General features: G+C 33.0%; 1 protein-coding gene across 8 annotated transcripts in view; it reads left to right on the plus strand.

Moving 5' to 3' along the window:
- The window catches only part of ACAP2 (ArfGAP with coiled-coil, ankyrin repeat and PH domains 2), a 148,210-nt gene that overhangs the window by 108,117 nt on the left and 25,418 nt on the right, over nt 1–14,675 (plus strand). For 5 of the 8 annotated variants that reach the window (XM_043594542.1, XM_043594547.1, XM_043594541.1 and 2 more), the window contains 5 exons: nt 2,724–2,836; nt 7,504–7,524; nt 11,002–11,053; nt 12,356–12,456; nt 13,028–13,133. In XM_043594542.1, the coding sequence (XP_043450477.1) occupies nt 2,724–2,836; nt 7,504–7,524; nt 11,002–11,053; nt 12,356–12,456; nt 13,028–13,133 (393 nt within the window). The remainder of the gene's footprint in view (nt 1–2,723; nt 2,837–7,503; nt 7,525–11,001; nt 11,054–12,355; nt 12,457–13,027; nt 13,134–14,675) is intronic. The other 3 variants (XM_043594549.1, XM_043594544.1, XM_043594543.1) reach the window with 1 other exon arrangement.

Here is a 14,675-nt window from a genome sequence, read left to right on the forward strand (position 1 = left end):
AAATTTTATTTTATTTTATTAAAAAAAAATTTTTTTTTTCAACGCTTATTTATTTTTTGGGGGATAGAGAGAGACAGAGCATGAACGGGGGAGGGGCAGAGAGAGAGGGAGACACAGAATCGGAAACAGGCTCCAGGCTCTGAGCCATCAGCCCAGAGCCTGACGCAGGGCTCGAACTCACGGACCGCGAGATCGTGACCTGGCTGAAGTCGGACGCTTAACCGACTGCGCCACCCAGGCGCCCCTCGAATAAATTTTAAATGAGGGCATTAAAATTTTCCTAAATTTTTTTTCAAAGACAATGTAGGAGAAAGTGTAGCAATTCACTTACAGATTCTGTTTCAATTTTTTTAAGTTTATTTATTTTAAAGACAAAGATTGCATGTGGGAGGGGAGGGCAGAGAGAGAGAGAGAGAGAGAGAGAGAGAGAGAGAGAGAGAGAATCCCAAGCAGGCTCAGCTCTGTTAGCCCAGAGCCCAACACAGAGCTCAGTTCCACAAACCATGAGATCATGACCTGAGCTGAAATCCGGAGTTGGACACTTAACCTACTGAGCTACCCAGGCGCTCCCAGATTCTGTTTCATTTGATTATTTTGGATTATCATGTCTTTTTAATTTCTTTCTTCCTTCCTTCCTTCCCTCCTTCCCTCTTTCCCTCTTTCCTTCCTTTCCTCCTTCCCTCCTTCCTTCCTTCCCTCCCTCCTTCCCTCCCTCCTTCTTTCCTTCCTTCTTTCCTTCCTTCTTCCCTTCCTTCTTTCCTTCCTTCTTTCCTTCCTTCTTTCCTTCCTTCCTTCCTTCCTTCCTTCCTTCCTTCCTTCCTTCCTTCCATGCCCACTGTGGGGCTTGAACTCACAACCTTGACATGAAGAGCTGCTTGCTCTACCAACTGAGCCAGCCAGGCACCTGAGATTATCATGTCTTTTAATATGGTTAAATTTTGAAAGATGTCAGCAGAGTTTTTGTTTTTAATGAATTTTGTTTTCCTGAATTTAGTCTATTTCCATTTTCCATCTTTGTAGACTCTTAAATTTGGAAGGCCCCTGGGTAATTCTCCCTCTGCCTCCCCTCCAGTGGAGGACCCTCACATCCCAGCATTTTTGGCAGGTGGTCATCTAGCTTCTGCCAGAATCTTTTTCAAGACAGAAAGTTTACTATTCCCTAAAAGGATAGCACTCTAACTTTGATTATTGGTCCAGCTGTAATTTTGAAAGTTCTGAGACTGATTTTTTAAAGTTTTAAAACGGGTAACAGCAGTCTTGCAGTTTTATACAAATGACTTTGTAAGTTCATCAGGAAATATTTTAAATATAACACTTCTGATTTCAAAACTTCATGAATCCTTAGAGGAAAATTGTAAGTTTGAATTGCATTCAAGTGAAGAGTAGAATGACAGAAGATTATGAGGGATTCCATAATCCTCATGAAAAAGTGAGCTCAGCACTTCAAACTTAAACTGTACTGTACAGCACTTCAAACTGTAGGTCTTCTTTGCAAAACAAAATTTTATTTTAGGGAAAAAAGCCTTTATTCTACTTCTGAACTCCCTAATAGTGGAGTTATTACTACTATCAGATTAAAAAATACCATAATAGTAATATACTTAGAGAATAGAGATAGATTTGAGTGTCCCAATTTAAATATATCTATATTTTTAATTTTTATCATTCATTTATTTATTTATTTATTTATTCATTCATTCATTCATTCATTCATTCTATTTATTTGTTTCTGAGAGAGGGAGAGCGCACGAGTGGGGAAGGGACAGAGAGAGAGAGGGAGACACAGAATCTGAAGCAGGCTCCAGGCTGTCAGCACGGAGACTGATGTGGGGCTCAGACTCACAAAGTGTGAGATCATGACCTAAGCAGAAGTTGGACGCCCATCTGACTGAGCCACCCAGGAGCCCTTATATTACTTTATTTTATTTTATTTTTTTAATTTTTTTTTAACATTTTTATTTATTTTTCAGACAGAGAGAGACAGAGCATGAACGGGGGAGGGGCAGAGAGAGAGGGAGACACAGAATTGGAAGCAGGCTCCAGGCTCTGAGCCATCAGCCCAGAGCCCGACGCGGGGCTCGAACTCACGGACCGTGAGATTGTGCCGAAGTCGGACGCTTAACCGACTGAGCCACCCAGGCGCCCTGCCCTTACATTACTTTAAAAAGAAATTGTTACACACATCACAATACAATGTTAGGATAAAATGAAACCATTTTATTTTTTCTTAATTTTTATTTATTTTTGAGAGAGAGAGAGCACAAACAGGGAACAGGAACAGGGAGAGGGAGACAGGAATCCTAAGTAGGCTCCAGGCTCCGAGCTATCAGCACAGAGCTCAACGCGGGGCTTGAACCCATGAAATATGAGATTGTGACCCGAGCCAAAGTTGGATGCTCAACCGACTGAGCCACCCATGCACCTCTAAAATGAAAGCATTTTAAACAAGACATCACATATAGTATTTAGTTGTCCCTTTTGTCTATTTGTATGCATATTATTTTGTGCCTTTAATCAGTGTATAAATCAAGTTCTATTGTTTTCTCTTTCAGAGTGTATTTTATATAATCATCTGTGTTTTTACATTGTCATTATAATAATTAAGTCTCCTCTTTTGTTATGAATACTGTTAATATACTATCTTAATACAAAACTTTTCTATGATTTGTGCTGTTTCTCTATGATAAATTTGGTAATCGTATGAACTTTTTAATTTTGTTTAGGATTTCTCCAGTGATGATTCTAAGTTAGAATATAATGTAGATGCTGCAAATGGCATTGTTATGGAAGGATATCTGTTCAAACGAGCCAGCAATGCCTTCAAAACTTGGAACAGGTAATATATTTCAAAAACTAGTCTTGATTTCCATAGTCTCAGTTTTCTGACCTTCCCTGTGATTTGGCCAACTCTTTCTTTCCTAATTCTTTAAATTCACAGTCTACAGTAGCATTCTTGAACCCAGTCCATTAAAGATAAGTCTCCCTTCTAAGAAAGGGGACCCTAAGAAGCAAGTGAAAAATGATAGCACTAATTGTAAAATCTAAAATTAAGCAAAGTTTAAACCAAGAAGCACAAATTGTTTTCTCCTTTGGGTTCCTCTCTGTAAGATGTTTATATACATTTTAATTTAGTGTTTGCTGATGAATTTTTAAGCCAGATGATCCTGAGTTTTTGATCTTTGTAATAACTTTAACCAGGACTTTTAAGAAATGGGCTTGTTTTTAAATGTGAAGTGTGGTGCTCACTTTGGCAGCACATATACTTGGTATGGTGTGTGTGGCAGTCAGGGCTCCTGTATTCTAAACTTGACAATGACCAAAAACTTGGCTTTCTTTTTCTTTTTCTGCTAAACTGATTTTTAGAAGATATTAATCCAGCAAATATCTGTTAAATATATATATTAAATATTTAATTATATTTTTCTGTGTATTAATCTAATAAAGTAAAATAATTTCAGACATTAAAGAATAAAAAAAGATTGTGTTGACTCAGGATTATACTTCCAAATAGTAGTGATTAGTCTTTTATTCAAGGATGCCTCCTTTTTGTTTTTGTTTTTTGTTTTTTTTTTTTTGCAAAAAACTCCCCCAAAATAGGACTATTTTGTAATAATTGAGAGTAACATTAGGCTCTGGTGAATTGATTTACTATTATATTATTGGCTGAATGTGTTTATTTTATTTGCTACTTGAACAAGATGTAAATTCATTTGATGATAGAGAATATTATTTTCTTTTCTTAAAAAAAATGGACATTAGCAAAATAATAGAATTTTCTCAGTAAGTTTAATGTAGTATACATCTTTGCTAATTTAAATGGAAAACTATTATTCTTGCATATTTAAAATATTAAAATGGGCTCCCACTTACTTTGATTTCTTGGTGATGAGGTTATGTGGAAAAACATTCACTGGTATTTTCAAATGTCAGTGATTTGTTGAGCCTTTCCCTAGCATTTGATATTGCCAGATATTTAAATGAATGGGGGGTGTTTTATTTGAAATAATTTTTCTTTATCTGAGAATGAATATAAACTGGAAAGTGATTATATTTGATATTAAGCCATTTTGAATTATGTAGAACTTCTAAAATAATGTCTGAACCAGAATGACCAACTAAGTGGTTTGGTTAGAAATAATATTTTTAACTATTATAAAGTGAAAATAAGAAATTAAAATTCTGTTTTCTAAGGTGTAAAAATTAAGACAATAATCTTTTAAGTTTTTCCTGACAAATTTCCATAGCTAGAATAGGAAATTAAAGTAAAAAATAGTGTGTCAAATTTTTATAATAGAAAGATTTCTCAACCAGTATGGTTTCATGAGGTAATGGTAGAATTGAATTTTAACCTTCAGATTTCAAAACAACCTACTTAAAGTTTAACACAGTGAAAATACAATAAATCCATAGAACTTATACCATTATGTTAAGAAGAAATGAAATGATGTTCCATGGACTACTCCAATGAGAAATGATCTCAGACTTCAAAATGAAGCACAGTAAGTGTTAGTGGAAAATTGTATTGCCATTTAGGGCGATAGGAGAAAATTAATACTGATTTAAGCGTGGACCTTTCATTTAAAAAAAAAAAAATCTTAATATTTATTTATTTTTGAGAGAGAGAGAGAGAGAGACAGACAGACAGACAGACAGACAGAGACAGAGAGCAAGCAGGGGAGGGGCAGAGAGAGAGGGAGACACAGAATCCAAGCAGGCTCCAGGCCCTGAGCTGTCAGCACAGAGCACGACGTGGGCTCAAACTCACAAATCATTGAGATCATGACCTGAGCCCAAGTTGGATGCTTAACTGACTGACCCACCCAGGCATCCCATAAGCATGGACCTTTCGTTTTTAATTTTTTGTTTCATGAATTCTATTAATTGGCATAGATAATAAAATGTAACTAACTAAAATCAAGTAGGGAATAACTATTAAATTCTGAATTGTGGACCTGTTATCTTCCATGTGTAAAGTGAAACAGACCATGCCTTTGGAAATGAAGCTGCTTTTTAAAGGAGCTACCATCTAATTGTAGTGGGATGACATTACTGATGAGAATCATGGATCGTATTTCAACACCCTAAGTTTTAGTAAAGAAATGAAGGTGCAGAGAGATGGTTGCTCATTGATCACGCAGCTGGTTTGTGACAAGACTGAGGCCCGAAACCTGGCATTTAAAAAAAAAATTTGCTATGGAAATTCCATATAAATTTGTGTTTTGATGAAACAATATGTCAAATATTTTAAAAATAGCTTAAAAACTTTTTAAAAACTTCCTAGTCTATTTACATTATTAGGAAAAATTATGGATAGCAAATTATTTCATTTTCATATGCCTTTTAAAAGATCATTTTCATGAAAATACTAGTAAAAAGCAGTCTTCTAAGGAATATAGCATATAAACATTATATAAAAGTCTTCACAAAAACAAGAATCTAAATCTTGTAACAGAAGTTTTAGATATTTTCTAGGTTATAGTTCAGTAACTGTGAAAGAGAGAAGAAAGAACTCTATTAAATGTTATTTAGAATATTCTAATGCTTTTCATTTAAAAAGCTTGGAATATATCTTAAATTTCTTACATGAAATTTACAAAAAATCTAATTTCAGGAAATATTTGCAAATACTTTCTCTTTACTTATATATGACTTTGGAGTCTGCCCTACTTCTCTAATTAGTGCTCGATCTAGCTTGTTAATATATTCTATTAGACTTGGAATAAAAGACTGCATTTGTGATATTTGTGCCTTAACTTTAAAAATCTAGGATTCCAGCTATTCAAGCATAAAGATTTTTCTACCTACTGTTTAAGTATCTTCTTTACATTGTCTCTGGATTAGTTTTAGGGAACATTTTCTTTGTAGTCACTGTAGGGTACTAATTATATGATGACAAATTTGCCATCATCTATTGTTCATGGAATAGAGGCATGTAATATTTTCAGAGCCAACATTTGTTTATTTAGTTAGTTAATAGGTTAGTTTTTATTTAAATTCCAGGTAGTTAACATACGGTGTAGTATTAATTTCAGATGTACAATTTAGTGATTCCACGCTTCATACAACACCCAGTGCTCATCACAAGTGCCCTCCTTAATAATTCCCATCATCTGTTTAAGCTAACTTTTTTTTTCTTTAAGCCAACTTTCATTTATTTATTTATTTATTTATTTATTTATTTATTTATTTATTTATTTATTATTTTTTTCTTTAAGCCAACTTTTAAAAAAGACTTCCTTCCTGAGGTAAATGCATTTGATTAGGAATTCCCAGGTAGTTTTAAAACCTGTCCTTGTGCTTCATAAAATCTAAACATTATTCTATAATTTGAAATTTAACTGAAGAAATCATATTTTGTGTGATGTGATTGAAAGAGTGTAAGCAGTGAGGGGTTTTATGTCTTATGTGAATTGTTGTGTTTGTTTCTGGTTGGTTTCAGGTTTCTAGTCTCCTAAGATTTTTATATGTCTATAATATATATTTTTCTGAAGACATGTAAGACGTACCAAAATTATCTTTCCATATCAGGCCATCTTCTCAATGTGGCAGCTTCACCTTAGGCTCAAATCAGTGCCAGATGGATTACTCGTACCTATATGTCTGTTGCTTTTTATGATAAATTCTGAAAAGATGAATGAAGTAGGAAAATAATTAAATACTAAGATTATTTAGTAGTAAGCTAGTAAAATGAATAAAGAAGCTGAATAATTACAAACTATGCTCAGTCTTTGTTGAATGAGATAGAAAATATAACTAAAAGTATAAGATGTATTATGCAGTGTCTTAAAGTACTCTAGATACTGCAGGCACAGATACATGTTTTATTTTTATTGGCTTTTTGTTACAAAATAAGAATTGTATGTGTGTATTAAAGATACTCTTAAAAAAATAAAGATACTCATATGTGTGGCCTTTGAGTCTCTGCTATCATTGATGAAAAGGGGGAGAACAGGTGGGAGGTAGGTTTAGTTGGCTAATAATATTTTATAATCTTTGAAATTCTTAATTAGTGATCCAATTTTCCTTATGAAAAGTTTTCATTTGTTTCAGGTTTATGAAGATTATATATATATATAGTGATTATTTTCCTTAATTTTTTAGGAGCAACTTATTAAGATGAGGAAAAGTACTGTTTATATTTTATAGCTATCACCATAGAGGCATAAAAATAATAGTAGACATATGCCCAAGTGTACTAAGTCCTACCAGAACTATTTATACCATAATAATTGAAGAAAATTTTTGAATATTTCTGAAATGTTAGCATTTCAGAGTCATAAGAGTTGGAATTACCTGTGTAAATGCATACACGTATGAATCGAGAACAAAATGCAACAGATATTTTTGACTGTTTTGTTAGGTTATGAGCTTAAGCTTGTTTCTTTAATTCTTGCTTTATTTTCATATCATGCTAGTCCTTTGCTTATTTTGCACATTTGCGTTTTCATTCTTTTACCACCTTTCCTTTATGTTTTAATCCTACCCCATTTTTTCACATGACAGGAAAAAGCCCGATCATATCAGGTACCAAATGGCTTCCTTCCCCTCATTCCTGCCTTACTCCAGTTTCCTCTTTGGCACGAGAAAGCTCATAATTAACCTGCATTTCAGTTGGATTACTTGCAATGGATATAATGTCTCATGTTTTAAATTGGGAAGGAAACATAAACATTATATTTGAGAAGTGGAATTATCCTTTCAATGCCCATCTTCTCAATTTGTTTTAATCTGGAAAAGAACATTTGATATATTTATAGATACCCAATGAAGATAATAGATTAGTAATATGAACGCCTTCATATCTTTTTTTTTTTTTTAAGGGAAATAAGCTAGTAAATACTTTCCAAATTTTTAAACAATAACTAGGAATTAGTCTTTTTGGTAATAGTCATATTAGTTAGAAAAAAATTTTTTTAATGTTTATTTTTGAGAGAGAGACAGACGTAAGTGGGGAAGGGCAGAGAGAGAAGGAGACACAATCTGAAGCAGGCTCTAGGCTCTGAGCTGTCAGCACACAGCCCAATGCGGACCTCGAACCCAGGAACCATGAGATCATGACCTGAGCTGAAGTTAGATGCTTAACTGACTGAGCCACCCAGGTGCCCCTCATATTAGTTTTATTGAAAGGAACCATTGTCAGTTTTTAGAGATTTAACATTTTGGTCTTTTCCCTTGGGAAAAATTAGATTGCATTTGAAAGACAGTAACCTTACATGCTCAAGCTTTAAATTTTGTTAAATATTCACCTATTTGACACATATATGAATATGTGCATAAATCTGTCATTTTTACAGTTTTAGTGAGAAAGCTTATACAGATTTAGAAGTTTGACTTTTACATTATATTCCTGGTTTCAAATACAGTTTGAGGACTAGTGATCAAAAATGTAAAAGACACTTGATTTATTTTTTAATATATTTTTTCCTTTACGCCCTGTTTTGTTATCTGGAAGCTCTCATAGATATTTGAAAATCAATAATATCAAATTGTTCATGAATTTAGTACTTTGGTCTAAGATCTTTATTGAGTTAGTTCAATTTGGAATGGATATAAAGTGGTGTATTATTTTTCTTAATGAACCAAGTAAATTTTCCTTTTTCATTGTTTTTTTGTTTGTTTATTTATTGAGAGAGAGAGAGAGAGAGAGAGAGAGAGAGAGAGAGAGAGAGACAGACTATCCCAAGCAGGCTCCATGCTGTCAGCACGGAGCCTGACATGGGGCTCAATCCCACAAAGCGTGAGATTACAGCCTGAGTTGAAATTAAGAGTCAGATGCTTAACTGACTGAGCCACCCAGGTGCCCCAAGAAAATTTCCTGTATACAAATAGTTTTTTGGCTTTGTGGTCCGCATTTGAATTTTGTAGAATATAGTGTAAGTGTCAGCACAGGGCTTTCTAAAGTTTGTCTTTTTTATAGTTTGTCTTTTGAGGTGCCTCCAAATTACAGATAGTATGAGCTTGAAATATTAAGTATTTTATTCTATTCACTGGCTATGAACTGTCTCATTTTTCCTTTCATTAGAGATGTTAATAATAACTAGGATTAATCTATAGGAGCAATTAAAAATTATATTCCATTTTACTTACTTGATTAAAGTTTTGATCAATGTAAATGAGTGTAGTTAGCTCTTTTGTCTTTTTTTTTTAATGGCAGAGGAGGAGAGACAGTGTCATATGACATACAGATCTTAGTAATTGAATTTTTTTTCTAGTGAGGTACATTATGATTTTGTTCCTTAGGAAATGTCAAAATTAAGATGAATTTATAGTGTCTTCCCTGAGTGTACAAAAAAATGCTTATGTGAGCAAGTCCCCCAGCAAAAGATAGATAGCAGGGGAACTGAGTTTCAGTAATACACATGATCTGAACAGTTAATGACCAGAGGAAGTGGTCTCTGACCAAAAAAGTTTTTATGTGCTGTTTTGTTATTTTTAGAGGTTATTATCCTAAGATACAGCAGTTGAAAAGAAATTCCTTTTTTAAAGACCTCAGAAGCATGAAAAGTTTCAGTGGCTATATGGGTGTTTTTCCATTGTGCAGTAAAATTAGTTTTTTATCAAATTCTATAATATGATCACTATACTATAAACCGTAAGAATTATTATTAGTATAGGTCACCCTACTTCGAACGATTTCTCACAGAACACTTTAGTCACTGTCACAGACTGTTTCCATTGCATGTCATCCCACATGGCAGGGCTGCACCATGTTCTTTTTTTACAGGTATTTCCTTTTAACATTTCTAACTAACCTTGTGTCCCAAAGCAAAGAAACCCGGAAGTTCTTCCTTTTCTGGCCAGCCTCTTGATGATTTGCATTTAGAGGCAACTCACTTGGTTTTAACTAGATGCTTATTTAACAGACCTCTATTTTAATGGTAAAGGTGATACCTTTTTTAAGTAGCAAGAAAGAAAACCTAACTATCTGTCTAGCTTAAAAATAGAAAAGCATCTAATCATTTTCTCAGCTTTGGAGAATTAACTTAATTTTTTAAAATAGAAATTCTCGATGTGTCTAAATACAATTTCCAGTGCTTTGCATTAGTATCAATGAAAAGGTAGAATCTCTATCTGCTAATAGATTAATAACTAATGTTTACAATAGAAATCATCTCACATTGAAACTAATTTTAAAACAATGACTCAAATAGTTTTACCTTTCATGCTTGATGAGAATTTTTGCTTCCTTTTATGAATGGCTTTGGCTGTGATTGTTTTTTTTTTTGTAAGTCTTTAGGATCTTTTACTGTTTTAATAAATTAGAATTAGTCAGTATGCCATATATAGCTTAGCTTTTTCTTCTAAACAAGATTGCAAGTAAATTGTTTGTGTAATAATTTATAAGAATGAGCAGAACAGTATAAATAGGTGAATCATTTTTAGTAATAACTGTGATTATTCTGCTTAGAAATATTTTATATTAAAGTGAGGTCAAGTGAATTGGCGATTATCTCTTGTTGGATATCACTTCTAAATTGATTTAATTTCTTGTTTTGGTTAACAAATCAAATGCTTGCTGAATTAGCTGCAGAAAGGTTGAAAACAAAGCACCATTTATTTCAGTGTTTTACTGTGTACAAATGGATAGTCTTATTTACAACATAAATTTCTTTCTACTTTATAATAGAAGCAGTTCTTTTGGGGGAAAGATTTTAGTTCTTTTTGAGTAACCTCAAACTAAAATTTTACTTTAAAACAATTATTTTTTCGTGATAGCATAAAGGATAACTGCTGTTATTAGGATATAAATTTCTGAGATAAAATGAATCAAAATACAGTAATCTTATTTTCCTAATTTGTGGTTTTAAAATTATTTAAAATTGTTCTTTACTTTCTATAATTATCTCATTGACATCAGTCTATATAAAACAAAACAAAACAATGTACTTCTCAAAACATAATTAACATAAACTGATTTTCTAGTGCTTTCCCAAATATTTTATTTCTAACAACTGATATAAATTATGTTTATGAAAACCTAATCTATTTTTATTTATTTAGACGCTGGTTTTCAATACAGAACAATCAGCTGGTATACCAGAAAAAGTTTAAGGTAGGTGCTTTGTTAATGAAGTGAAAGCCCAGTGAGTCTTCAGTTTTAGTTCTCTGTCTGTTCATCTTGTAAATACTCCTGCATGCAAAATTATCGTTCGTTAGTCTTATGTTTAGGTGTGTGTAAGAGGACTCAAAAGTGGAAAGTATCAGTATCTCCTTAACAGCAGAGTCGTTTTGAATGCTGAATTCTTAACTTACAGTTTTGAGATGGGTGTTTCTGTGTCCCAGGATTATTACTTTTGTTTCTTCACGTTTCTTTGACCAGCAGTATGACAGGAGCAATACTGCCATTCCATAGTACTATTTTGATGCCGAAGGAAAAGATGCCTTTTAATAAATATCACCTTAGGGCCAAAGGTGATAATATGGAAATGTTAAAAAATGACATTAAAATGTTAGCTTGAAGTAATTGAAATAGAAACCTCTAAATTTGTTAATGTTGTTTTTATACATTTCTTTTCTTGAACCTTATTTTAAGGGTAAGGAATTTTTGTTTATCAGAAAGACATACTAAGATTACATGAGACTTGAGAATGTTAAAACTAATTAAGAAAAAAACTCCATTAGTTAATTGATGACCTGAATTTTACCTGTGAGTCTTTGTGAATGAAGTATACAACTGTACATTTTAAATACTCACTTTACTCTAGAGATACACAATCTGACATTTTGTTTGCTCGGTTTTGTGCTTGCAGGCTTATTCCACACAAGCCCTTTGTTCTAACTCATTAGTTCATGGTTTCTTCTGGTCTGATAAACTTGATTTTGAGTTTATATTTTTGTTAAGTACTAGAAAAATGATAGATTCTTTCTCATTTTCTTAGGTATTTAAAGAAGAATGTATATAGGCTTTTTTTTTTTTTTTTTTTAGTTACTTAAGACTTGCCTATTAAAGTCTTCTTTTTTGAGGAAAGTAGCTTTTATTATATGTGAGGGGGGACCAGGAAAGTAATGGATATGAAAGAAAAAGGAAGAAAATTAAAATTTATAGGATGCTAACATTTATTGAGCACCTATTAATTAATTACCAAGTTTTAGATTAAGCTCTTTATATATATTTTCACTTAATCCTTGTACAGCCATTTTATGAAACACGTAAAATTATGAACAGGACAGAGTTACCTTTATTAGTTGTATCTCTGTTGATAACTCCTATTTTTAATCTTAAATACGATGAAATATAAATCTCTAAAATTCGACGACCCATTTATTCCAAGTAATATTTTTAAGTATGTTATTATAGGTAGTTGTGTTTAAAAACTAAGTTGATAAACCTGGGAGTTTTATTTCCTTATTGTAGGATAACCCCACCGTGGTAGTGGAAGATCTAAGGCTGTGCACAGTGAAACACTGTGAAGACATAGAACGACGTTTCTGCTTTGAGGTAGTCTCTCCAACAAAGTAAGTGGTTCTAAAGAATAAGAGTTCCTTTTGTGTTTGTATAGTTTGTCTTAAAGAACTTTACTGAGTAGAGAAAGACTTGCGATGTTATGTGTGCTAAAGAGGAACAAAGTGCTTTAAAGGTAAATTTTCATAATTAGTGATTACGAGTATTACAGTCAGATGTTTATGTAACCTCTACCCAGTATCATTTTCTTTAAATTCCATAAAGATTATTGATGTAGCCATATGAAAATTTTTAGCTGTCTTGATGATGAACTGAAGTCATATGTCAGATCAATTTCTTTGATAATTATTTCATATTTCTAGCCTTGGTGTTATATTTGGTAAATTTAAAGTTTTTTTTTTTAAGTGTACAGGAATTTGTCATTTTTTTTTAATAGGCGGTTTATTTTATATTTTATTGGTACCTTGATTTCTTCATGAATATACTCTGTCCTAAAGATAAATGAAATAAAATATTTCAGTGGAATTACTTTTTGTTAGAAGATTATTAAATAGTGAAATAAATCTTATTATTATTTTGGGGGGTTAATTTAGTGTCTGAGAAAACAATGTTATTTCCTTTTAGAAGTTGTATGCTTCAGGCAGATTCTGAAAAACTGCGCCAGGCATGGATTAAGGCTGTTCAGACCAGTATTGCTACTGCTTATAGAGAGAAGGGTGATGAATCAGAGGTTAGTAAACAATACTGCAATACAAAATGATACATTGCCATAAACTTTTAATTTTCATTGCAACATTATATGATTATAACATTCTTTCTTATGGAGGTTGAATTTTATAAGTGAATGGGGTTTTACTATTAAAATCTAGTTTCAATTTCTCTTTGTTTCTCTTCACTTTATCAGTTTATTTCAACATATGTTTAATTCAATATTTGAATATGTGTTCTAGATTGACATAAGGTTTTCTAAGTATTTTTCCCCAAAATATTTTACTATTCTAATTAATAAAAATTAGTAAAAAATAAAAGAATAGTAATTAGTAAAAGTCAAAAAAGGAAAGCTCAGACTGTCTCTGGGTTGAAGTCTCCCTGGAGAAGATAAGCTGAATGTAGAGTCTTGGGTCCACATAGTCTGGTTTCAGCTTCCCAGTGATTTTACAGATTCTTAAGAGGAAGAACACGAGTAAGTCTTGAGAAATGGAATTCACCAATTCCTCTAGTAACTTCTTGAAAATGAGGCATTTGTGAATCCATCCATGTCTGAAAATGTCTTTATTTTATCCTCACATTTGTTTGATAGTTTCGTTGAGTGTGAAATTTTTAGGTTGAAAATAATAATTCAGGGGCGCCTGGGTGGCTGAGTCAGTCAAGCATCCACCTTTGGCTCAGGTCATGATCTCATGGTTCGTGAGTTCAAGCTCCGCATCAGGCTCTGTGCTGATGGCTCGGAGCCTGGAGCCTGCTTCAGATTCTGTGTCTCCCTCTCTCTGTGCCCCTCCCCAACTCACACTCTGGCTTTCTCTCTCTAAAAAATAAATCAACATTTAAAAAAAAAATTAAATTTTTTCTTAATAATTTTAACAGCATTGTTTTTCTAGTTTCCAACATTGCTGTTGAAGTCTTTCGTATTACTGACCTCTCCAATTTTCCTGTTTTCTTTTTCTGGAATTTCTGGACTGATCTTATGATTTTCTTATTTTTGTGTGTGGTTTTTTTTTGCTCTACATTCTGGGAGATTTTCTCAGTTAATCTCCAAAACCTTCTATTGAATATTTTAGTTCAGTCAGCACATATTAACTTTCCAGGAGTTTCTTTTTGTTTGCTGAATGTTTATACATGTAAAGCTGTCTTGTCTTCATTGATGCAGGGTTAGAGCTGTGGTTCTTAAACTTGGCTGCACAGGATGATAACACACGGATTTTTAAAAAATCCCAATACATAGGTCCCACCCCAGAACAATTAAATGGAGTTGGGATCCAGGCATCAATATTTTGAAAAGCTTCCTAAATGATTTCCATGTACAGGCAATGTTGAGAACCATTGTGTCAGAGGTTTTTCTTGGCTATTTGGTAATCCGTTCTGGTTACAAGTGAAGGACCAAAAAGCCCTTTGGATGCTCTAAGAATGTAGTTAGGAGTGTGTTGACTATAAGCCTCTCAAGTCTGGACCATTTGTTGAAGAACAACCAGCGTTAGGATCTTTGGAATCTTTTCAGCTGGTATGATTTCCCACAAAAGACTCACCAGTCTGCTTCCTAGGAGTCAGGGGTTCC

The sequence above is a fragment of the Prionailurus bengalensis genome, chromosome C2 (assembly GCF_016509475.1).
Source record: "Prionailurus bengalensis isolate Pbe53 chromosome C2, Fcat_Pben_1.1_paternal_pri, whole genome shotgun sequence".
NCBI classification, from domain to species: domain Eukaryota; kingdom Metazoa; phylum Chordata; class Mammalia; order Carnivora; family Felidae; genus Prionailurus; species Prionailurus bengalensis.